We start from the raw sequence: 19,822 nt of genomic DNA, 5'->3' as shown, positions 1-19,822 counted from the left end.
CTCAGTGACCCATTTGCCAGCGCAGAGTCACTCAAAGTTGAATAATGTTCGGAAGCGGCGGCCGAAAGAACTTTCGGTAAAAAAGTGTTAAAAAAGAGAAAAAAACGTATTTTTGAGACAAACCTTCGTTTTGTGGTAAAAAAGATTGCGACGCCATCTGTTGGCCGAAAAGAGCTGATCCATACTTCTGCAGCATTTGTTGGCCAGACGACGCCGACGGAACACGAATCGCGAACGGAGTGTTGGCGGCGAAGGGCAGATCCAGTTGTGGATGAGACGGCCGGTGCGGCGGCGGGTGTTGGACGGCGACGGAAGGCGAAGAAGCGGCGGATTCGCCAATGAGTGAGTTGAGAATCGACCCGAGACCGGCTCCCAATTGAATGCCATTTGGAACCAATTGTCCGAGAGGTCCACCGATTTTGATTCGTGGATATTGTTGAGATTGCGGCGAATATTGTCCTTTAATTTGGACAAAAAAAAGACCAAAAAAAACAAGAGAAACAAAGTTTGGATTCATTTCGAGCTTTGAATGAGTTTTAAATAACTTTTAGACGAGTTTTGACTTTAAATACAAATTTTGAGAAAAAGTTAATAAACTTTTGGCCGAAATTCCGAATATTTTTGGCCCAAAGTTGACCTTGAATTGGGTCAATGGCCAGAGTGTCGACATCTGGTGGCAGACGAGGACTGGGAGGACGTCCTGTGGGGACCAAAGGGGGGAACGGAGGGAATGACTCACCGTTTGGGTGTTGACTGAGAGGACTGTTGTATAGTTGGATAGACTATAGAACTGTTGGATAGACTATAGAACTGTTGGATAGACTGACAGAACATTTGAAACTATTGTCAAAACTATTGCTTTGTTTTGCGTTTAGAATCGAATTAATCCAAGAAATGGCCGAACATTTGCCGAAACCGTTAACCAATCCCTTGAAATCGGCTCTCGAGTCGGAAGACCATCAGTTAAGACACACGGAAACCGCCGAAAAGGTCATTTTGCCGTCGGCTGAAGACCTGACACAAGAGCGCTCTCAACAGGCATTGTTGGCGTCCATCGAGTCGGCGGACAAATCGCGACTCAAATCGACGCAAACGCAGGAGAAAGTGGTGTTGCCGTCGGCGTCGGACATCGCGACTGAGAAATCGGCTTAAAATCAGTTTTAATGCTATTTACAGTCTAATAAATCGGGTCACGTGGTGGCGTTGGTCACTCGCGCGGCATTTGTTGATTGGATTGTTGTGACGTATAATTCGTTGTTTCGGTTGAAATGGTTTTCCGAATTCAGACAATCGACTGTATTTACGAAACGACACGTGAAAGTCGTCTGATCGAAGAGCGTGTAATTCGGACACAAAAAATCGTATCTTTGGTGTCCAGAAGCGCAGTGATGATACACTTGACAAAACAGACTGATATCAGCGTAATATCCGTCGTGTCTTCCCGAACACGAAAACTTGGATTCGGGAATCGACACGTAAAACGGGTATTCCGTGAGGTCAGCGCCGCGAAGTTCGTACGGGAAGTTGGGATCCGCTGAATAGTCAATGATTCTTCCGTCGGGTCTTTGCTTATAATTGGGTGACAAAGTGGTTGTCGTCGTCGTCGTCGGTGCTTCTGTTGGACGACGAAACCTTCGTCTACCCGGACGACGGTTTTGACGTCGTCTTCCAGGCGAAGCAGTTGTTGTCGTTGTCGTAGTTGTCGTCACGTGATAGTCGTAATCGTCGTAATAGTCGTCGTAATCTAAATATTAATCAACTTTTTAGTCGTCGTCCAGTCGTTGTCTCTTTGCTTACCGTAATATTCTGGTGCCGGCGTTGTTGTTGTCGTCGTCGTTGTAGTAGAAGTAGTAGTGCTGCTGGTAGTCGAAGTGCGCATTCGGCGGCGCTTTTCGCGTCCGCGGTATCGCTGAGTATTAGAGATGGCGTGTCGTGTTTGCGTCGTGCGGTCGTCGTCCTGACGTCGTCTGGCGTCCGGAACCTCCATTTCGTCTAATAAATGGTCAGAGGTTTTGAGCGAATGTCCTCTAAGAAGAAGAAGAAGAGATTATTTTCTTGGATTTCTTCGTCTTTAATCCTAACCTTTGGACAAATGGAGGCATCCGGGAGACGTCGGGCGACGAGACGTTTCGCAGACGGAAAACCATTGCTCGCGAATCGCGGACGCGTTGAGCGTCGAAATGTTGGCCAAAAGAGTGGCATAAAAAGACTATATATAGAACTAATAAGAGATTAGTTAAGGGATTATCGGATTAATCATTGATTACCGAAACCGACGACAAAGAGAAACATCGCGAATGCGACGCGTTTTGTGACCCAATTCGGCGTTCGGACATAAATGACGTGCTTTTAGTGCTTAATCTAAGAGAAAATAGTAATGACTTCACGACCCGAACCGCGCGCTAATAACACGCGTTCCAATCCTTCGGTCAAGACTTCAACGAATTCCATATAATTGGTTTCGGATCCGCTTTGCGAAGACATGTTGCGCGGGATTCCCGGCATATTCACGATGACCAGTTTGGCGGCGTGACTTTTGGCCAGAATCGCTTCATTCAGACGAACGGCGGTATGCATTCGGCGGACATTGAGTTCGTCGGGTTTCAAGTCATTGGACGACGCGATGGCCGGCATTTCATTGGCCGCTATTGTCTGCAAAACTTGAGTTCTTTGTTCCATAAGAATCGTTCGTTCGTAAGTGTAAGCCGAGACGTCTATCGGATTAACGGATTAACGGATTAAGGCATTAGTGGGATTAGTGGATCAACGGATTATCGGATTAATACCTGAATCACTCATTTCGATGACTTCTACGGCGGCTTCGATCCGCAAATGATACAAAAACTTTTCCAAATCTTTTTTCATTTGAACCGAATTGTCTTCCAATTGCGCGACAGTAAACACCCGAAGACGACATGACCTCCAAGTCCGGTGTTGAGACAACACGTACGCCAACAGAATCAAAAGTCCGCCATCGTGCACAATCCACCAAATGTCAACGGTTCCGCCCAATCGGTCGTTATTGTCTGGCCACTGCGGCAATCCTTTCGCCACAACCAACGCCGCATTCGCCGCAGTCACGGCCCGAACCAAACTCAAGAACCGGACATGTTTGTCCCTCGAAGTCGAATGACGCCATTTGTTAGGCCAGGCACACATCACGGTGTTGTGTTTCAAACCTCCCAAACCTGCCGTCTGAATCACGTGACTCAAACCTGCTGCGACGTCTCGGGCGACGACCACTTCCGCGAACCCTTTGACGCGTTCCCTGTCCATTGTTGACCTGAGACTCTGTTTGGCCGCATTCCCGAGTCCGGCATCTTGTTCGAATTGACCATGAAGAACCGACGCCACAATAGTTAATCCCTTTCCGGCCTTTAGTTGAGAAGCAAGAGTCAAAAGACGACGATTCCTCACATCCAAAGAGTCCTGCAGTTTAACCAAACACAACAACTGCGGTCTCCAGTTCTTGGTGTGCGGCGGCCCTTCCTCCAGACGCAACAGCGAGAATCTGGCGGCGGAGAGTGCGAGACCGCGGATGCCGTCTCCCCATTCCTTTTCTGCGCCGCGATATTCAATATATTTGTAGATAAAAGCCGCCAAAGCCATCGCGCAAATGGTGTAGATCCACGAAGACAACAACATCACCAAAAGACACAAGAAGATGCCAATCAAAGATATCGTCCAATGGAAGTAGCGAAAGCGCGGTCTCCAAGATGGCGACCGGAGAAGCGATTGAACGGTACATGCCAGATTCAGAAACATATAACACATGAGGAAAAACATGGTCAGAATCGGAGCTATGAAGTCCAGGTTTCCGATCACTTGATTAGAGAATGGATTAGTCAATGGATTAATGGATTAGTGATGGCTTACGAATAGCACATTCGGCGATTACGAGCGAAACCATGATTGCTTTGACGGGTTCTCCTCTTTTGTTGACGTAATCTATTGAATCCAAAAACGGAATCACATTGTCTTTGGCGATGGCCTGAAGAAGACGCGGCGCACCAATCAGCGACTGAAGCGCAGCACCGAATGTCGACAACAGAGCGCCAATCAGAATCAGCAGAGGGTGTGGCCACGAGATCAACGTCACGGCCAACTCTTTGCCCAACGATTCGCCGAATTTGTCGCGAATGAAAAGCGGATTAAAAGACGCGCCGAATAACAGAATTACCGACAAATAGACAAAAGATGTCGTCAACTGAGCGCCAAGAGTTCCCAAAGGAATCGCTTTCTGCGCATCCGCCAAGTCTCCCGAACGATTGGATCCGGCCAGAATTCCCGTACAAGACGGAAAGTAAATTGCCACCAAAATCGTGAAGGAAGTGGTGATGTCCACGAAAACAGAGTTGGTTTGCGTCAGAAATGGCTTTTCTTCGGCGGAAACCGAATGAGAAATCCCTTTAACGACGAGACTGTCTTTCGAACGGAATTTCGGAAATATATTGTCCCAAAAAACACCAGAACTTAGACCCGGAATCGCCAGTTCCGTGTGAACGCGGTGGCGATTGGCGGCGAAGAACGGATCGCAATATGTCTGGTTGCAGAAGAGCGGTTCCAGAGACAGTTCCGAACAATTGATTTGACCTTTGGTTGAGAGAAGTCGTTCTCCGATTACGCAAATCTCGTATTTGGAAATTCCGGAGTAATTGACGAAAATCCCGACGTAAATGGAAGCGATGGAAATGAGGACACAGAGCAGGGCGATTGGCGCGAACTTGGAGACGAAACGGACGCCAATGAAGACCATAAAACCGATGATTGCGAGGAAAAGCGTTCCATAGATTCGGATGTTATGATAGAGAATGTCTTTGTCGGCCTCGAAGTCTCCGAATAACGCAAATTGTGGACACAAATAGTTGAGCAAAATCTCCACCGCCCCCGCAATGTACATCTAAAGACAGATTAATTGAATTCAATTGAAGACTAATTGATTCGGTAATTACGGCTCCGGCCACTGAAGTTCCGAGGAAAAACAAAACGCCGACCGCTCCTCCGAATTCGGGTCCGAGAGAGCGAGATATCATGAAATAGGATCCACCGGCCGGGACAATGCCGTTGGTGGCGATTGCGGACAACGAAATGGACTGAAAAGCGGAAAATTGGGTCAAAGTTTAGAAGAAGAAGAATAAGAGACAAACCGTGCAAAAAGTAACGGAACAACAGAGCAGAACAATGGCGAAGAAGGCGGGAATGCCGGCAGTTCCAGTCATCCAAGTCATGCGAATGAAGATAATGACTCCGAAGATGTTTTGAATGCACGGCAAGTAAACTCCGGTCAGAACTCCGAGATTGGCCTTCTGCGGCTGTGCAGTCTTGGTGTCGCAATCGATGGGTTGAATGGCGTCGTCATAATTGGCCAAACGAGACAATAGAGAGGACACGCGTCGGTCTTCGTCTTCGGAAAACAAAAACATAGCGTTTTGTCGATCATTAGTCGCCGCGAAGTCCTCTGAAAACAGAATAACTGTTAATAATGATTGTCTTGAAGACCATCTAAAGACCTTCCTCCGACGGCATCGACACAATAAACGGCGCGGCCTGGTCTGCCTGGCCATGGCCATCGCCATCGGGTGCAGAAGCAATCAGCGAAACCTCGAATTTCGGAGATAAGACAACGTCTTTCTGGTCGTTATTCTCCGCCATTCAAAGGCTTTGATTACGCATTCAAACTCTTAGATCAACGCATACTCACGCGTGGCGTCGGCGCGCTCCGCAGCTCCATATCGCGTCTGCTCGGCCACTGGCGAATCAGCGATCAGTTCGATGTGTTCGCCGTCGGGAAGACTTCTTGTGACCAAAAATCGACTCATTTTTAGCGCTTTTTTCGTCCAATTTTTGGCCAAAACTTTGGATTTGAAATCTTTTTCTGAAAACTGAAACTCAATTCTTGGAAATCTTGACCACAGATGGCGTTTCTCTGACTCTCTCTGACTCACGAACGACGCAATCGACTGAACGCCTGATCGGAGCTCTTCTCGGATGCCATTCTCGGCCGCCGTTTGTTTGTCCGATATTTTGTCGGCCTTTAAAGTCGCCGTAAATGAAGAGCAATGTTGGTCTTTAGCGCATCAAACACTTAAAGCCATTCGCGTCCACTTTCGGCCCCGAGAGTCCGCTCTTGTCAGTGAACCGCGACATCTGTTGGTCGGCGGCGATGGAGAAGTGGACGTCCGCTCTTTTACCGACGGTTTGTTTGCTTTGTTTTCAATCAAAACATCAATTGTTTTGTTCCGTAGACTCGGACTGTCGTTCTTCAGCCAATTCAGAGAACGAGATGTTGGCCGCCCTCGCAGTCGTTCTCTTTCGTGCTCTCGATTATGGTCTTCGCGAAGATGAAGAACCATCTTTGTCGCGACCATTGGAACGACTTATCGATCGAATGTCTTCAGCCGTCGTCCAAGACGTCGACTCTCGAGATGAAGGCATTGAATGCGAACCAAAGACAGCATTAGACGACGCACTTGAAATGTGTTGCGCGCGCTTTGCGTCTCCCGAAGCAGCGGCCACTCATTACCGAACCGTTTGTCGATCTCTGGTCTCCGAAACGCGAGAATTAACTCAATTTCTCGAAACCATTGAACGCAATGAGTCGTCGTCTCGGACGACGAACTCCAAGGACGACAACGACGACGAATCTCCGCCAGAATTCATGACTTGGGCCAGACTTTGGGTTCATGTGATCCGTCAGATGCGTGGCGGAGCACTATTAAGATCTGTCGAGACTCGCGGGCCAGAAGTGGCCGTAGAATACGAGTTAACGCCTTTCGAGAAACTCCTGAATGACATTCGTTTCCAAAATTATAGATTAAAACAAATTCCAAAAGAAGACAACAAAAGAACCAAAAGAGACGCCCATCAGTTGATTCTGGATTTCATTCGTTCGCGACCGACACTCGTTCCCGCACAACAACGAGAACTCAAACCAAAACCCGAAAAACCAGAATCTCTTTACGAAAAACTCATGAAAAGCATTCGAACGGACAGACCTTCACTCAGACCGACTCCACCCCCGCGTTCACGCACTCCACCTCCCGTCCCATCACCCGCTCACGAGGAAACAGCATCTGTTCCGACCAAACGTCGTCTCATTAAAGCAGATCTCAATTTACGTTTATCTCTGACGTCATTAGAAGATTCGGATTCAGAAGAAGACAAGAAATGTCCGAAAACGCAAGAAAACAGAAAATTCTCTCTAAAAAGCCGTTTGTTTTCCGATTATTTTCCGATTATTTTTCGCTTATTTTCCGATTATTTTCCGCTTATTTTTCGCTTATTTTTCGCTTATTTTTAATCGGATTTTCTTTTAGTTTCTCTTCGATTGCGTTCCGAAAGAAGACATTCGACTCCCGAAGAATTGGATGCAAATGAAGACACGAGATCACATGTGGCCGCTGTTTGGCAGGATTGCGAACTCGCGGTCAAAGTGCAGTCGCTTTCGCTTTCTCTGCAAGAAGTCCGCCATATTAGATCAGTTTTGACCAGAGCCGAAGTCGAGACTCTGGCCGTGACGCGTTCTCTGCGCGATGACCTTGAATCTGGTCGGATCTGTTTCACGTGTTTGAAAACGCGTTTTTCGTTATTTGGATTTTCGTCTCAAAGAATGTGTCGGATCTGCGATCGCGCCGTTTGTGACCGGTTTGTGATATTCTTTTGGTTGAAATGATCTCATGATGTCTTTCTGTGGATCAGATGCGCCGTCAGAATGCATATTCCTGTTTCTCAGTTCGAAAAAGTGCCGATTTATATGTTAAGTCCGACTCCTTCTCCGCCTTCGGAAACAAATTCCAAACATTTTCCGCAAAACGATAGAAACGATAGAAAACCACAAATGGATAGAAAACCCGAATCCAAGTCTCGTCTATACAGAGCTCTGACCCGCGAATCCGATGCCGTTGTCGTCGACTCGGGTGACCGCAAGTCCGGCCCTTTAGTCCGCGTTTGTCGCGATTGCAAGCGATTAGTGCGACATCTCGTGGACGCGGGTTCTGCGGCCATGAATGACGTCTTGTAAATAATAAAACATAATTAGTGTACAAACAAAATGGCGAATTCGTCTTCAACCGCCGATTGTGAGGTCACTCTCGCCGACCAAACGCTTATCAATCGTTTCGCGCGATTAAATGCCAAATGCGATGAACTGGAGGCCGACGTGGCTTCGGCCGCCAGATTAGCCGAAAACGCTTCAGATGCCATCAACGAACTCCTGATCGCAGACGACAACGACGGCAGCGGAGGACTTCTGGTCAGATGTGGAGAAGTTTTTGCTCGAATGTCTGCTGAAGAAGCGGAGGAATGGATTGAAGGAAGAAAAGCCGAAATCGAAGACAAAACGGGAAAACAAAAGAATGTTTTGTCGGAAATGCGGACAGAAATGACCAAAATTAAGACAACTCTTTACGCGAAATTCGGTCATAACATCAACTTGGAGTACGACGACGACTGACCACTTGACCGCCGATCAGCCGACTGCCCCGCGGAGATGTTGTTGGTGCGCGTGCGCGGACTGTATTGCAGAGAAGTGTGTTTTTGGGCGTCGGCTTTGATTTGAGTGAAAGTTTTGTCAGATTTTCTCAGTTTTTATCCGTTTTTCGAATAAAGAGTTTTTGTTTCGAATTCTAGTTTTTCCGTCGAATTCTCGAACAAATGTCGCGATAATTGTGTCGATTGTTTGGTCGCGCAATCGCTTTGGCATTCATTGCGCGCGCGCTCTCTCTCTTCGTCAGTGTTTTTCTCCATTTTCTGTTTGCAATCGATTTGAGTTCTAATTTGCGATGTTTTTCATGGAAGCGCTGTCTTGAGGCCGCGTTTCGTCCTTTTGAAGACTTTTCGAGGAACAGTCGGTCTGGAGTTGTGCGCGAGAATGGGATGCGCGATGTCTGCAGAGGAAAGGGCGGCTTTGGCCCGATCCAAACAGATTGAGAAGAATCTTAAGGAAGATGGGATTCAAGCCGCCAAAGACATTAAACTGCTTCTTCTGGGTATTATTGCTGATTCACTGAAATGACTGCCAACTGATCCGTTTTGATTTCAGGCGCCGGAGAGAGCGGAAAGTCGACAATTGTCAAACAAATGAAGTAATTATCGGAAAAACTGATTAAACACTGACTGACTGACCACTCCCACTTTCTATAGAATCATCCACGACTCGGGATTCACTCCCGAAGACTTCAAACAGTACAAACCGGTCGTCTACTCGAACACCATTCAGTCAATGGTGGCCATTCTGCGCGCAATGCCGAACCTTGGTCTCGCGTTCGGCGGGAATGACCGCGACCAAGACGCCAAGATGGTGTTCGACGTCGTGTCGCGTATGGAAGACACGGAGCCCTTTTCCGACGAACTGTTGGCCGCAATGAAGCGTCTTTGGGTGGATATAGGGGTTCAGGAGTGTTTCGGACGTTCCAATGAATACCAACTCAACGATTCGGCAAAATAGTCCGTTTTTCATGACTTTCTTATATTAAGGATTAATGTTTGAACTTCCGCTTAGTTTTCTGGACGACTTGGACCGATTGGGACGCAAAGACTATATGCCGACGGAACAGGATATTCTGAGAACAAGAGTTAAGACCACGGGAATCGTCGAAGTCCACTTCTCCTTCAAAAACCTCAACTTCAAGTTGTTCGACGTCGGAGGTCAAAGGTCGGAACGCAAGAAATGGATCCATTGCTTCGAAGACGTGACGGCTATTATCTTTTGCGTTGCAATGAGTGAATACGATCAGGTGCTTCACGAGGACGAGACCACGGTTTGTATTGTTGATTGACTTCGATATCGATTTTCGATTAATCGCTGAAATGATTACAGAATCGAATGCAAGAAAGTCTGAAGCTTTTTGACTCCATTTGTAATAACAAGTGGTTTACCGACACTTCGATTATTCTTTTTCTCAATAAAAAGGATTTATTCGAAGAAAAGATCAAAAAATCTCCGCTTACTATCTGTTTTCCCGAATATACCGGTAATTATCCATTCAATCCATACAATACAACTAATCCCTGACTCTTAGGCGCGCAAGAGTACGGAGAAGCCGCGGCCTACATTCAGGCGCAATTCGAGGCGAAGAACAAGTCGACCACCAAAGAGATCTACTGTCACATGACGTGCGCCACCGACACCACGAACATCCAGTTCGTGTTCGACGCGGTCACTGACGTCATCATTGCCAATAACCTTCGCGGTTGTGGTCTTTATTAATCTTTATTAATCTCTCGATTAGTCTCAAGTCATTCGTGTCTAAACATTAACCGAACTTTTATTCAATAAAACTTTCATTTATTCACTCTTTCGCCGCTTTCTTCGGCGCATCCAAACTCTCGGCCGCCTCCTTGGCCTTCTTCGCCCTTTTGCCGATCAGAGCCGCGTTGGCCCGCGCCTGACGAATGCTGTGATAGGCGTTCGCTTTGCGCTCCTCTTCAGTGGGAACACGTGACTTTTCACTCTTGAGGAACTGTTTTCCTCGTTTCAGCGGAAGAATAGTTCCGACCAATTGATGCGCCAGTTTCTGTTCTTCAGCCGAAGCGTCGCCTTTGCGCGGCTTTTTGTTGACCAATGGGAAGAGGATTAATCTGAAATAAAATTATAATAATTGTCTCGAATTAACCAAAGATTTGATGCAAACCTCGATCGATATTCCTTTAGTCTTCTGACGTTTCTCTGAAGCGATTCCACCGATTTGTTGGTTCTTCGGTGATCCACAGATATTCCAATAGCTACGGAAAGCAATGATTAGTAAAGATTAAACTGATCCGAGAGAAGACTCACTCGGCGCCTCTCGTCTCGCAATTCCCGCGGCTTTCAACTCTTCTAAAGAGAATCCTCGTCCCAACCGAACCTTCGAGTTGTATTTAATTGTCGGACAATGAACGACTGGTCTGAGTCGATGTGTTGGCCTCGGGGCGACTTTGGCCGCTTTGGCCACGCGCACCAAATGCCGTCTCTTTTTGCGCATCGGCTGATCAAACCATGTCTTCACAAATCGCTGCCAATCCTTACGGAAGTGAGCGTTTGGGATCATTCCCATACGTTTTGCCGGCATTTTGTCTTTTAATTGTTCTCTAAATCGGATCCAAAAATACAAGACTTTTTTCTAAAACAAGAGTTAACTAAAAGACAGACAAAAAGGAAAAGGAAGTCAATTATAATAACACATTAACCGACACTTTAGACCTTTTAAACACTGGAACGCAATGCAATACATACTCAACAAAAGACCAAACAATCAAATGTTCAATAAATAAACACAAATAACGTGTGAAAACATTTATTATAGAAATGAATGAAAAGTATTATTAAATGAAAATCAATTGATTTTCGACCGCTTTCTGGCGATCGCGTCCTCAACGGCTTTCAATTGCTGTAAAAGCTCTTCTCTGCGCGAAACTGTTGCCATCAAAGACTTGGAATCACGCGGCGGCGGAGGAGAAGTCGGTTCTGAAGCCAAAGGAGACGCCGTTTTCGTGGAAATGCGGTCGTCGTCCGGTATCGGGCCTTCGGGAGACACTTCACGGCCGCCGTTTAGTTTCTGCGCAACCGTCGCTCCGATGTCCTTCTTGAGGTTCGGGTGCTAAACAATCAAAACAATTAAAACAAATTAATTAATAGAAAGCAAACCTTTTTCATAAAAGTCATTTTTATCGGCGACTTTTTCGGGCCGTCGGGTCGTTGTGTTTGAACTTTTGCTCGCTTCGGAGGAGGCGGATGTCCATCGGCGCGTTTGGGAATGCGCGCTTCTCCTGAAGCGTCTGATTCGGAGCAAAAAGAAGCGGAAGAGTCTTCGGATTCACTTAAACTCTCGCTCCACGAATCGTAGTCGTCGTCCCGGACGTCGGTCTGAGTTTTGGCCCAATTTTCGGTGAATTTTTCGGTATTTTCTGGTCTGGGTTTGGCTTCTCTTAAGCCTCGTTTCGGTTTCTTTTCGCCCTCTGTTTTCCGATATCTTCTTCTTCCTCCAGATCTTCCAGATCCTTCTGTGGATTCAGAAAATTCAGAAGAAGATCCGGAAAACTCTGAACCCGAATCCGATCCCGAAATAGAAGACATTGAATCCGATCTCTGTTTCGGTCTTTGCTGTTCAGGTCTTCGTCGTATTGGAGGACAATTGCCGGCAACGGGTGGAGTAGTAGATCTGCGCCACGGATCTCTGAATTGTTCCGGATCTTTGCGTCTTTGCGGCGGTCCGGGCGGCGGTGCTCCTTGGGTGGGTTCGTCGTTGTTCCACGGAGCCGACTCGAAGGCCAGTCTCCTTCTGCGTTCGTATTCGTCTTCGCGTCCGTCATTTCCGGCATTTATTTCCGACTCTTCTTCGACTCCTAAATGAAATCTTTTGTCTTCGAAATCGGTTTCTTGTTCTTTACGTCTCGCGGATCTAACAATCATTTCCTTCGCTTGCTTCAAACCCCTCTCCCACGCACTCTCTCCTCCGCCCACTCCCGGCCCTCCTCCCACGCCTCCCTCAACGCCCGCATTGACGGCATTTACGGCCGAATAGAAATCGCGTGCAGGTCTTCGTGGTGGAGGAGGAGGCGGTCGTTTGATTGGTTGATTTGAGACGTGATTTATTTGCGGATTAATTGGATTCACAAGAGTTCCGGACGGATGGACGAATCGGCAGTTGTTGCCCCACGTGCCTGAAGAACAAGACAGTTAGACAAAGGTGTGGTCACATGACTCGCTCACATTGTCCTCTTCCGTAAAACCGACAAATACTGGTCGAGCGCCCGCCCGCCTCCTTGACGGCCTCTGCCTTGTCCTCGCCCTCCTCTTCGTCGTCCTCCTTGACCTCGCCTTCCTCCAAGTCGTCGTCTTCATCCAATTCTCCTTAAAATTCAAATTCAATTCAAACTCTTTTTCCTAAAAACCACTCAAACCTTCTTCAGTGCGCTCTTCCGTCGCATTCACTCCAGTGTCTGCTTCTCTGACCTCTTCATCGAAGTCGAGTTCGTCTTCATCTGTCTTTCCGTGCGATAACTCTTCGTCCGAAGCAATCGTTTCGCAGATCAAAGACATGACGCAAATGGCGTCCAAAACACAGAACAAACTGTTACTATAGAAACAGTACACAAATATCGACTCAAAGTGTAGAAGAAATGCGTAGAAAAACATTGAATTTGTCAACAAAAGCGTTGAAATGACTGAAGAAGCAGATGTCGCGCGACTCGTCTGGTCTTCGCTTTTACCGATCGGTTTCCGTCTGGCGGCCAATGAGGTCGACTCTCTGGCCGAACCAGATCCCTTTTTCGTGAGTATTCTAATTGATGATATTCTAATTGATTGAATTATACCGAAGACAATGGTTCCGAGACAATCGTATTTACCGTTGATTTTGGATCGCGTTATCCAACAATTGAAACCGAAAACTACGGCAAAAGACGTTTGGCTTGATTGCGATGGACAACCCTTGAGATGGCATTTACCGATCGGAGTCTTATTCGACTTGTTTGGCGAAAAACAAGGCATTCCTTGGATTCTAAACATCCATTTCCGCGACTTTCCCGAAGACATTCTCGTCAGATGTCAGTCTCGCGCAGCCGTAGAAGCCATTCTCATGTCTGCTCTGAAGGAATCAGATGCGCTCAAGAATAAGCCGCCAGTCATGGCTCAGCTGCAGAAACGCGATCACCAGGAGCTGTTCCGCGGTCTTTGCAACAATCGATTCGAACAGTTCTGGACAATCAACCGCAAACTGGTTTCCGGCGAATTCCGCCATGTTCCCACGAGAGTCCACTTCCGCTCTACACCGCATGCGCAGAAACTCGTCTCGAGTTCGGCGACTTTGGGTGAAGTGGCGGAGTCGGTGATTGGATCCGATTGGCGACAATGGCGTCTGGTCGTTCAGGGCGTGGAGCCGCCCCCCGAAACGCCCATGACGTGGTTGGGCCGGCATTTGGCGCATTGCGACAACTTTGTGCACGTGATCGCGCGTGAGAACCACTAGAAGTGGTCTCACGAACGCATTTATTGTAAAAAAGTCACTTCAGTTCTGTCACAGACTGTCTTTAACTGTCTTTAACTGTCTTTAAAACCCTTTAAACACTTTCACTGCACTCTTGTCTTCATTTCCATTGTCTTCGGCTGTCGTTTGTTCGCCGCTCGCGATCCCTCTCCCGGTCCCTCTCCCGGTCCCTGTCACGCTCCCGTTCCCGCTCGACCGGCCGTTCTGGTCGTTCGGGAACTCTTTCGACGACTTCCACTCTTCGGATGGACTCTTCTTCTTGTCGTTTCTCGTAATGAAGGAAATCATCGAAAATAGACGTCGAATGCTTGAAAAGATGCATAATCTTCACCACTTGCTTCCCCTTTTCCGCCGGAACCTCCTGAGTGTCTCTCGAGTTGGTCACGGGTTTGTTCTCATTGTTTTCCAGTCGGATGTGACGCAATTGGGCGTTCGGGACGTCCTTCACGTAAATCCATTTCACGCGAAATTGACCACGCCACTTGTCTTGAGCCCAAACCGACGATGACGCCTGGTAATCGACCGGAGACATCATCTGTGCCATTCCGCAGAAGTGGCCTGAAACGCAATTAATCGGAATTAATGGGAAAATCGTTGGGAAAATGAAATACCGGATCCGTTGACGGAATACAACAGATAAATGACTCCTTTGCCTTCATGTGCCCTCCAGGCCGCGTCCAGTCGTTTGTTTCCGTGTTCGGTCGAACACCAGATCGAGTACTTAATGGATCGATGAATATCGTCTTCAGAATACGACTTAATAATGAAAAAACGGATGTTTTTTGCGTTTAAATCAAACTCTTTTGGATTATAATTGTTTTCAACGCGAAGTTTATCTAAAACCGGATGCGGCGCTCCGGACGACGCATTCGTCGACGTCCCGGACGACGGACCATCATTTGACGGCACGGAAGCCGTCGTCTCTTCGCGTCGTGTTTGTGGTTGCGATCGAGGCGTTTGCGCCACAGCTCGAGATGCCGAAGATGGCGTCCACTGCGAAGGAGTACTGGTAGTGGTTGTGGTGGTTGGCGTCTTCTGGATGAGAGGCGGGGGCGGTAGAGGTGGTGTCTTAACTGCCGATCCATTCTTCTGGTCCCAGGTTCCGATCGCGTCCATCGCTGGCGGTAAATGCTTGGTCTGACCCGTCAAAACAGACGCCGAAGACATCTTCGATTTGAGCGACTTTGGCGCTGGTTTTGCCGGTTGTGACGCGATCGATGCCCACGTGGTCTTCTTGGGTTGCGAACCGACGACAGACGCGGCGGACATCGAATCAAACTTCTTGTCAAACGGTTTGGAGAACTGATCACTAGTTTTGGTGAAATTGTCCAAAGATAGACCTGAAATACAATCGCATCAATCAATACGTCGTCTCTGTGTCGTCCAGTCGTCGTCTCGGACGACACACTTACCTCCGATTCCAGACTCAAGAGGTTTCATATCATTGACGGCATAAGAATCGGTCGAATGATAGCTATAGTCGTCATGAAGTCTATACTGAGGTGCGGCCGTCGGTGCGAGCGATCGGTTCTTGGAGTTACCCCAAAACGGGTCCGAATTGGAGGGAAAGAAGTTGAAGGGCGTCGACGGAACGGTCGAAGCCATTGAACCGAAACCGTATGTGTTTTGAGAACCAAACAAATCCATCGGATAGTGTTGTTGTTGTTGTTGAGAATGATCGGTGTATTGTCCGGTCAGAAACGGCATGTGTTCTCCATTACTCCACGGCTGAGATCCCGATTCGGAATACGGAAAAACGGCTGCAGGAGTGCTCACCGGATAGTATGACATGTGATACTCAGACCCAGACCCTGATCCACCCAAAGACTGGCCATGGCTTGTATAATGAGAGGCGGACGACGACCGCCAACCGTCGAAGTCGTGGTCTTCGGCTTTCATTCTTCCAAATTATCCAAACTTTTAGACAAATGGCGAGCACTTCAGCACTCACTCCACGCATGCGCTCATCCAACTGATCACCGCTTTGTTTACCAGAGAAGCGACACCTTTCGGATCAATTGAAAGACAAAGTCGGAAATCGCGATCATTAAGTGACCAATCATTGACTCAATGGTCAGAAATCGGGTTTTAATTAATTTAAAGACCAATCAATTAAAAGAATTGAATTTATCTCTAATTTCTATTCAATTAAAGCAATGAATGAAATAAAACAAAAAATCTTTTTAAAAAAATCTTTATTTAAAACAACAAAAAAAGTTTCGGAAATTCAGCCGAAAATCAGACAAAAACTGAAAACACTTTTCGGTAAACATTTTGTCGGAAAACTCAATCCTCGGCCGCATTTTTGTCGCGATTCCCGATTTTCCGAATCGGAAGCGATTTGATCCGAACTGAATTAAAGCCGATTCCCGACGAATGTTTGGCCACTTTTTACGTCTACTTTCGACTTACGATTGATTTTTTCGTCCAATTGTTCGACACTTTGAATCGAAACTGCATTTCGACAGAACACGTGTCGCCCTCTGTTGACAACGAAAAGCGTTTTTCAGACAACAAAGTAAAAGCACTTCAAGTGATGGACGACTTGAAAGACATTTTCAAAGATCTCTCGTTTGATGAGAAAAAGACAGACAAAAGCGTTCGCCGACCGCTTCGTCCGCCACCACCGCCACCCGCTCTCCACCAGCGCGCCGCCGCACCGCTCCCGACTGCGCCCGTCTCCGGTCAGTATTTCTACCAATTGATCCCATTTTGACAATTTCGTGACCAACAGATCCTCCGACGGCTCCGAAGTCGGTTTCGGCGCAACACGTGACCACAAAAGTGCGGTCGAAAACACAGGATTTTCCGCGTTCTCAGCCTTTGTTGTCATATGAAGTGACGCCTCCACGACCTCGAGGAATGACAGAAGCCGAGAAAAAGGTTTGTTTGGATATGTTTTGAGATTAAGACGTTAATTGTCGGTGAATTAAGGTGGAAGCGCTGACTTCGGCGATCGAACGCGAAATGGAAAACGAACCGAAAGGAGACTTCTTCGGGATCTGTTGTCAGTGTTGCGAAAGAGTGAACGGCGTTATCGACGCGTGTCAAGCAATGGGCAATCTGTATCACACGCATTGTTTCACGTGTTGTTCTTGTGGACGTCCTCTCAGAGGAAAAGCCTTTTACAACGTTTTGGGAAAAGTTTATTGCGAAGAAGACTATCTTTACTGCGGTTTTCAACAAACGGCCGACAGATGTGCCATTTGTGGACATCTCATAATGGAGATGATATTGCAGGCGATGGGAAAGTCGTACCACCCTGGGTGCTTCCGGTGTCACGCGTGCAACGAGTGTTTAGACGGCGTTCCGTTCACTGTTGACGTTCAGAATCGGATATTTTGTGTCAATGATTACCACAAACTGTTTGCCCCGAAGTGTGCCGTTTGTTTGACTCCAATAGTTCCGCTGGAAGGTTCTGAAGAGACGGTTCGCGTCGTTTCGATGGACAAAGACTTTCACGTCGATTGTTATATCTGCGAAGAATGTCATCTCCAGTTAACCGACGGCACGTGCTATCCCTTGAACGGACACCTTTTGTGCCAGAAATGTCACATCAAACGCATCACTCAATAAAATCACTCATTTATTATTTCCGCGAATCGCTGTCTGTTCCTTCCGCCGCAGTTTCCGCGTCAATCACCGCCGGCCGTCCCGCCCCCTCTCACTCTAAGCCAATCGCATGGTTTGACGTTTTGTGACGTAATTCTAATAGTTTTGAAACAGAGTTTTGAGTCGAAAACGAAGCGAAAGAATGAGTCGTTTATTCAGTTCTAAAGAGAGGAGAAGTGAGTAATGAAAGTCTCGAACGGGACGGGACGGGACTAACGGGACGGGACTCACGCTATAACTAACGGTCGACCCAATGCGCTACTGAACTCTTGTCCTCTTTGAAGACGACCTCTATTTCTTAGACTTTTAGGTCAATCAGTGAAAGCAGAGTCAAAACCGGTTTTCATTGAGTCGTTATAAGAGTCCAACTCTCGCCCCCGGCCACCCGGTCGGTCAGTCAGTCAGTCCCGTTTTGCCCGCCCCTTCCCCTCCCCAAACCGGTCTTAAAAATCGGTCGTATTTTGACTTTCACTTCACTTCTCTCTCTTTCTTCACATTTATCTCTTCAGTCATGGCCTCTATATATCCGACGAATCAGTTCTTCGAGTTCTACGAAATGGATTCTCAATGTCTTCTCGACTCTGAAGACAATCCGCTTTTCGGATCGACTTCTTCTGCATTTTCCTCTGCAGACGATTTCGCTCTTGATTTCTGCGACGGTTGGGCTCTTCGTCCTCCCGATCAATGGTCTCCAACCGACACTTCCGACTGGATGCGCGCCTGGGCCATACACAACGGTGTTGCGGACCTGGACCTTGCTCATCTGCTCTATAACCCAATGCCGGGCTTCGAATTGTGTCAAATGCGTAGAGAGTACTTCACGTCCGTTTGTCCGGCTTTCGGACACCAGATCTTCGACGCTCTTCATCAAACGCAATCCCAATTCCGTCCCATTCCTCCCCTCTCTTCCTCCAACTTCCCTTCCGACCTCTTGACCACAACTTGTCTCGATTTGGACGCTCATTGCTGTCAAAACGCTTCTCCATCTTCCGGTAAGTCTTTTACACTTTTCTCTCTTTTTCTCAACGAATCCGAACTCAGATTCGGACCGCGAGTCCACGGCCTCCAACCCGACGGCCGTCAATGAACGCAAACCTTTGTTTTCCACTCAAATGTGCGCCAATTCTCTGGCCGTCGACTCAACTCCCGTTCCTACTCCACAATTGGCCGTAAAGAGAGCTGGACGCAGAGGAAGGCCTCCGAAAAAGGACGCAAAAGTCAGAAGTGAGTCATATTTTGGAAGGAATTGGAGTTTAATTGCAATTAATTGATAGCAAAAGGAAATGGAAAACTTTGGGAATTTATTCGCGATCTTCTGCTCAATTCGGCGACAAATCCAGGAATGATTCGATGGGAAAGACGTGAAGATGGCGTCTTCAAGTTCGTCCAGTCCGATAAAGTGGCCAAAATGTGGGGCGAACGCAAACAAAACCCGAGAATGACTTACGAAAAGCTAAGTCGCGCAATGCGGTCAGTAATCCCGTTTTCACGATTCCCGTTCCCGTTTTCCCGTTCTGAATCCCGTTTTCCGTTCAGATATTACTACAAATCGCAAGTTTTGCTTCCCGTTTTCGGCCGAAGACTTGTCTACAAATTCGGTCCAAACGCGACGGGTTGGCGACCGTCTGAGTGCAAGTGAGGGTCAGTGTTGGGTCAGTGGGTCTTTGGGTCGCTTCTCAGTCAACGAAAGCCTCATTCGTTCGCATTTTTCATATTTATTAAGAGCTTTAGAGAGAAAGCCTATAAACCTATAAACCTATGCCTTAGTCTTTGATATTGCGTCAATCCGTCCGTCAGTTGTCCGCCGCCGACACCTCTGTCCTGTAAATAGTCATCACGTGTACTCCCGATGATCTCTAGACTCATTGTAAAACCGGTAGACTTTATTTTGTTGTGTTTTTTGTAGAAATTTAGAAAACGTTTTGTTTTATAGAAATTTTATGCATTTGTTATTTGATTTGTTATTAAAGACAGAGATTTCGTGTAATTTTTTTTTGTTTGAATAATAAATAATGATTTGATTGAAAAACTTTTTAATGACTCTCTCCTGAAACACATTAACCGCTTTCTCTGAATCTGAGAGCGCCTGAGGCTCTGTTTCGGTCAACACAACCAACACTTGTTTTCCAAACACGAAATAAACCCAAAATCAAAGCGAAACTCGCAATTAAATTAACGACTAATGACTTTCGTGGAGAAAATCAAAACCAATTACAAGACAAACACCAAAATAGACTTAATTTCTC

The 19,822-nt window shown here is 47.1% G+C and overlaps 12 protein-coding genes across 16 annotated transcripts; 6 read left to right on the top strand and 6 right to left on the bottom strand.

Annotated features, from left to right (window-relative positions):
• Positions 1 to 13: 13 nt before the first annotated feature.
• On the bottom strand, positions 14 to 834 carry LOC128952400 (uncharacterized). The gene is made up of 3 exons (XM_054297795.1): positions 740 to 834; positions 124 to 459; positions 14 to 70 (listed from the first exon to the last, which is right to left on the bottom strand). Exons 1-3 carry the CDS (start codon positions 832 to 834, stop codon positions 28 to 30), a joined length of 474 nt encoding a protein of 157 aa, XP_054153770.1. The 3' UTR covers positions 14 to 27.
• LOC128952403 (thymosin beta-like) lies at positions 770 to 1,234 on the top strand. The gene has a single exon (XM_054297798.1). The coding sequence runs from the start codon at positions 895 to 897 to the stop codon at positions 1,150 to 1,152; it is 258 nt and encodes an 85-aa protein (XP_054153773.1). The 5' UTR covers positions 770 to 894; the 3' UTR covers positions 1,153 to 1,234.
• On the bottom strand, positions 1,153 to 2,358 carry LOC128952391 (uncharacterized). Of its 2 annotated transcripts, none has more exons than XM_054297785.1 (4): positions 2,268 to 2,358; positions 2,083 to 2,221; positions 1,798 to 2,027; positions 1,153 to 1,744 (listed from the first exon to the last, which is right to left on the bottom strand). In XM_054297785.1, exons 1-4 carry the CDS (start codon positions 2,290 to 2,292, stop codon positions 1,191 to 1,193), a joined length of 948 nt encoding a protein of 315 aa, XP_054153760.1. In that variant the 5' UTR covers positions 2,293 to 2,358; the 3' UTR covers positions 1,153 to 1,190. The 2 variants fall into 2 exon arrangements, with proteins under 2 accessions (XP_054153760.1, XP_054153761.1); XM_054297786.1 differs by having other exon boundaries at positions 2,083 to 2,209.
• On the bottom strand, positions 2,301 to 5,819 carry LOC128952372 (solute carrier family 12 member 5-like). 2 transcript variants are annotated; one of them, XM_054297762.1, is made up of 6 exons: positions 5,702 to 5,819; positions 5,148 to 5,458; positions 4,953 to 5,093; positions 3,877 to 4,900; positions 2,787 to 3,824; positions 2,301 to 2,714 (listed from the first exon to the last, which is right to left on the bottom strand). In XM_054297762.1, exons 1-6 carry the CDS (start codon positions 5,817 to 5,819, stop codon positions 2,362 to 2,364), a joined length of 2,985 nt encoding a protein of 994 aa, XP_054153737.1. In that variant the 3' UTR covers positions 2,301 to 2,361. The 2 variants fall into 2 exon arrangements, with proteins under 2 accessions (XP_054153737.1, XP_054153736.1); XM_054297761.1 differs by having other exon boundaries at positions 5,511 to 5,754.
• Positions 5,820 to 5,988: 169 nt separating this feature from the next.
• On the top strand, positions 5,989 to 8,020 carry LOC128952377 (protein spire-like). The gene is made up of 4 exons (XM_054297767.1): positions 5,989 to 6,196; positions 6,246 to 7,211; positions 7,317 to 7,644; positions 7,699 to 8,020. Exons 1-4 carry the CDS (start codon positions 5,989 to 5,991, stop codon positions 8,018 to 8,020), a joined length of 1,824 nt encoding a protein of 607 aa, XP_054153742.1.
• Positions 7,997 to 8,622, top strand: LOC128952401 (probable prefoldin subunit 4). The gene has a single exon (XM_054297796.1). It carries the CDS (start codon positions 8,051 to 8,053, stop codon positions 8,450 to 8,452), a length of 402 nt encoding a protein of 133 aa, XP_054153771.1. The 5' UTR covers positions 7,997 to 8,050; the 3' UTR covers positions 8,453 to 8,622.
• A 50-nt stretch (positions 8,623 to 8,672) lies between these two features.
• On the top strand, positions 8,673 to 10,281 carry LOC128952388 (guanine nucleotide-binding protein G(o) subunit alpha). The gene is made up of 6 exons (XM_054297780.1): positions 8,673 to 8,987; positions 9,041 to 9,083; positions 9,142 to 9,444; positions 9,500 to 9,758; positions 9,818 to 9,971; positions 10,020 to 10,281. The coding sequence occupies exons 1-6, from the start codon at positions 8,870 to 8,872 to the stop codon at positions 10,205 to 10,207; spliced, it is 1,065 nt and encodes a 354-aa protein (XP_054153755.1). The 5' UTR covers positions 8,673 to 8,869; the 3' UTR covers positions 10,208 to 10,281.
• On the bottom strand, positions 10,220 to 11,173 carry LOC128952396 (60S ribosomal protein L13-like). The gene is made up of 3 exons (XM_054297790.1): positions 10,775 to 11,173; positions 10,632 to 10,722; positions 10,220 to 10,578 (listed from the first exon to the last, which is right to left on the bottom strand). Exons 1-3 carry the CDS (start codon positions 11,046 to 11,048, stop codon positions 10,290 to 10,292), a joined length of 654 nt encoding a protein of 217 aa, XP_054153765.1. The 5' UTR covers positions 11,049 to 11,173; the 3' UTR covers positions 10,220 to 10,289.
• A 90-nt stretch (positions 11,174 to 11,263) lies between these two features.
• On the bottom strand, positions 11,264 to 13,175 carry LOC128952380 (zinc finger CCCH domain-containing protein 18-like). Of its 2 annotated transcripts, none has more exons than XM_054297771.1 (4): positions 12,880 to 13,175; positions 12,689 to 12,829; positions 11,624 to 12,639; positions 11,264 to 11,576 (listed from the first exon to the last, which is right to left on the bottom strand). In XM_054297771.1, the coding sequence occupies exons 1-4, from the start codon at positions 13,112 to 13,114 to the stop codon at positions 11,313 to 11,315; spliced, it is 1,656 nt and encodes a 551-aa protein (XP_054153746.1). In that variant the 5' UTR covers positions 13,115 to 13,175; the 3' UTR covers positions 11,264 to 11,312. The 2 variants fall into 2 exon arrangements, with proteins under 2 accessions (XP_054153746.1, XP_054153747.1); XM_054297772.1 differs by having other exon boundaries at positions 12,689 to 12,826.
• On the top strand, positions 13,140 to 14,003 carry LOC128952392 (autophagy protein 5-like). The gene is made up of 2 exons (XM_054297787.1): positions 13,140 to 13,250; positions 13,299 to 14,003. The coding sequence occupies exons 1-2, from the start codon at positions 13,140 to 13,142 to the stop codon at positions 13,944 to 13,946; spliced, it is 759 nt and encodes a 252-aa protein (XP_054153762.1). The 3' UTR covers positions 13,947 to 14,003.
• Positions 13,925 to 15,973, bottom strand: LOC128952379 (YTH domain-containing family protein 3-like). Its single transcript, XM_054297769.1, has 3 exons — positions 15,377 to 15,973; positions 14,576 to 15,304; positions 13,925 to 14,522 (listed from the first exon to the last, which is right to left on the bottom strand). The coding sequence occupies exons 1-3, from the start codon at positions 15,861 to 15,863 to the stop codon at positions 14,065 to 14,067; spliced, it is 1,674 nt and encodes a 557-aa protein (XP_054153744.1). The 5' UTR covers positions 15,864 to 15,973; the 3' UTR covers positions 13,925 to 14,064.
• A 363-nt stretch (positions 15,974 to 16,336) lies between these two features.
• Positions 16,337 to 19,549, top strand: LOC128952389 (LIM domain-containing protein jub-like). Of its 2 annotated transcripts, XM_054297781.1 has the most exons (5): positions 17,538 to 17,752; positions 18,086 to 18,568; positions 18,618 to 18,800; positions 18,851 to 19,046; positions 19,113 to 19,549. In XM_054297781.1, exons 1-5 carry the CDS (start codon positions 17,719 to 17,721, stop codon positions 19,213 to 19,215), a joined length of 999 nt encoding a protein of 332 aa, XP_054153756.1. In that variant the 5' UTR covers positions 17,538 to 17,718; the 3' UTR covers positions 19,216 to 19,549. The 2 variants fall into 2 exon arrangements, with proteins under 2 accessions (XP_054153758.1, XP_054153756.1); XM_054297783.1 differs by lacking the exons at positions 18,618 to 18,800; positions 18,851 to 19,046; positions 19,113 to 19,549 and adding exons at positions 16,337 to 16,648; positions 16,699 to 16,847 and having other exon boundaries at positions 16,899 to 17,752; positions 18,086 to 18,151.
• The last annotated feature ends 273 nt before the right edge of the window (positions 19,550 to 19,822 follow it).

Source organism: Oppia nitens, unplaced genomic scaffold (genome assembly GCF_028296485.1).
Source record: "Oppia nitens isolate AA-2021 unplaced genomic scaffold, nextdenovo-longstitch-racon4-pilon3 scaffold1_pilon_pilon_pilon, whole genome shotgun sequence".
Classification (NCBI taxonomy): Eukaryota; Metazoa; Arthropoda; class Arachnida; order Sarcoptiformes; family Oppiidae; genus Oppia; species Oppia nitens.
This window is presented reverse-complemented; position numbering and strand designations above follow the sequence as displayed.

What these genes read in the sequence shown, in the direction of transcription:
- LOC128952400 (XM_054297795.1), bottom strand. Translation starts at nt 834, where the DNA reads ATGTTCTGTCAGTCTATCCAACAGTTCTATAGTCTATCCAACAGTTCT. An exon ending in TCTCAGTCAACACCCAAACG is followed by an intron (nt 460 to 739) that starts GTGAGTCATTCC and finishes TCCAAATTAAAG; the next exon opens with GACAATATTCGCCGCAATCT. An exon ending in TTTTTTACCACAAAACGAAG is followed by an intron (nt 71 to 123) that starts GTTTGTCTCAAA and finishes TTTTACCGAAAG; the next exon opens with TTCTTTCGGCCGCCGCTTCC.
- LOC128952403 (XM_054297798.1), top strand. Translation starts at nt 895, where the DNA reads ATGGCCGAACATTTGCCGAAACCGTTAACCAATCCCTTGAAATCGGCT.
- LOC128952391 (XM_054297785.1), bottom strand. Translation starts at nt 2,292, where the DNA reads ATGTTTCTCTTTGTCGTCGGTTTCG. An exon ending in TCTCTTTGTCGTCGGTTTCG is followed by an intron (nt 2,222 to 2,267) that starts GTAATCAATGAT and finishes ATCTCTTATTAG; the next exon opens with TTCTATATATAGTCTTTTTA. An exon ending in ATGCCTCCATTTGTCCAAAG is followed by an intron (nt 2,028 to 2,082) that starts GTTAGGATTAAA and finishes TCTTCTTCTTAG; the next exon opens with AGGACATTCGCTCAAAACCT.
- LOC128952372 (XM_054297761.1), bottom strand. Translation starts at nt 5,652, where the DNA reads ATGGCGGAGAATAACGACCAGAAAGACGTTGTCTTATCTCCGAAATTC. An exon ending in GTCGATGCCGTCGGAGGAAG is followed by an intron (nt 5,459 to 5,510) that starts GTCTTTAGATGG and finishes TTCTGTTTTCAG; the next exon opens with AGGACTTCGCGGCGACTAAT. An exon ending in CATCGAAATGAGTGATTCAG is followed by an intron (nt 2,715 to 2,786) that starts GTATTAATCCGA and finishes TTAATCCGATAG; the next exon opens with ACGTCTCGGCTTACACTTAC.
- LOC128952377 (XM_054297767.1), top strand. Translation starts at nt 5,989, where the DNA reads ATGCCATTCTCGGCCGCCGTTTGTTTGTCCGATATTTTGTCGGCCTTT. An exon ending in CGTCCGCTCTTTTACCGACG is followed by an intron (nt 6,197 to 6,245) that starts GTTTGTTTGCTT and finishes TTTGTTCCGTAG; the next exon opens with ACTCGGACTGTCGTTCTTCA. An exon ending in AAAATTCTCTCTAAAAAGCC is followed by an intron (nt 7,212 to 7,316) that starts GTTTGTTTTCCG and finishes ATTTTCTTTTAG; the next exon opens with TTTCTCTTCGATTGCGTTCC.
- LOC128952401 (XM_054297796.1), top strand. Translation starts at nt 8,051, where the DNA reads ATGGCGAATTCGTCTTCAACCGCCGATTGTGAGGTCACTCTCGCCGAC.
- LOC128952388 (XM_054297780.1), top strand. Translation starts at nt 8,870, where the DNA reads ATGGGATGCGCGATGTCTGCAGAGGAAAGGGCGGCTTTGGCCCGATCC. An exon ending in CATTAAACTGCTTCTTCTGG is followed by an intron (nt 8,988 to 9,040) that starts GTATTATTGCTG and finishes TTTTGATTTCAG; the next exon opens with GCGCCGGAGAGAGCGGAAAG. An exon ending in CTCAACGATTCGGCAAAATA is followed by an intron (nt 9,445 to 9,499) that starts GTCCGTTTTTCA and finishes ACTTCCGCTTAG; the next exon opens with TTTTCTGGACGACTTGGACC.
- LOC128952396 (XM_054297790.1), bottom strand. Translation starts at nt 11,048, where the DNA reads ATGCCGGCAAAACGTATGGGAATGATCCCAAACGCTCACTTCCGTAAG. An exon ending in TGCGAGACGAGAGGCGCCGA is followed by an intron (nt 10,723 to 10,774) that starts GTGAGTCTTCTC and finishes TGCTTTCCGTAG; the next exon opens with CTATTGGAATATCTGTGGAT. An exon ending in CTAAAGGAATATCGATCGAG is followed by an intron (nt 10,579 to 10,631) that starts GTTTGCATCAAA and finishes ATTTTATTTCAG; the next exon opens with ATTAATCCTCTTCCCATTGG.
- LOC128952380 (XM_054297771.1), bottom strand. Translation starts at nt 13,114, where the DNA reads ATGTTTTTCTACGCATTTCTTCTACACTTTGAGTCGATATTTGTGTAC. An exon ending in GGAAGAGCGCACTGAAGAAG is followed by an intron (nt 12,830 to 12,879) that starts GTTTGAGTGGTT and finishes TTGAATTTTAAG; the next exon opens with GAGAATTGGATGAAGACGAC. An exon ending in GTTTTACGGAAGAGGACAAT is followed by an intron (nt 12,640 to 12,688) that starts GTGAGCGAGTCA and finishes CTTGTTCTTCAG; the next exon opens with GCACGTGGGGCAACAACTGC.
- LOC128952392 (XM_054297787.1), top strand. Translation starts at nt 13,140, where the DNA reads ATGACTGAAGAAGCAGATGTCGCGCGACTCGTCTGGTCTTCGCTTTTA. An exon ending in CCGAACCAGATCCCTTTTTC is followed by an intron (nt 13,251 to 13,298) that starts GTGAGTATTCTA and finishes ATTATACCGAAG; the next exon opens with ACAATGGTTCCGAGACAATC.
- LOC128952379 (XM_054297769.1), bottom strand. Translation starts at nt 15,863, where the DNA reads ATGAAAGCCGAAGACCACGACTTCGACGGTTGGCGGTCGTCGTCCGCC. An exon ending in TCTTGAGTCTGGAATCGGAG is followed by an intron (nt 15,305 to 15,376) that starts GTAAGTGTGTCG and finishes ATTGTATTTCAG; the next exon opens with GTCTATCTTTGGACAATTTC. An exon ending in GTATTCCGTCAACGGATCCG is followed by an intron (nt 14,523 to 14,575) that starts GTATTTCATTTT and finishes ATTGCGTTTCAG; the next exon opens with GCCACTTCTGCGGAATGGCA.
- LOC128952389 (XM_054297781.1), top strand. Translation starts at nt 17,719, where the DNA reads ATGAGTCGTTTATTCAGTTCTAAAGAGAGGAGAA. An exon ending in CAGTTCTAAAGAGAGGAGAA is followed by an intron (nt 17,753 to 18,085) that starts GTGAGTAATGAA and finishes TTATCTCTTCAG; the next exon opens with TCATGGCCTCTATATATCCG. An exon ending in AAGCTAAGTCGCGCAATGCG is followed by an intron (nt 19,047 to 19,112) that starts GTCAGTAATCCC and finishes TTTTCCGTTCAG; the next exon opens with ATATTACTACAAATCGCAAG.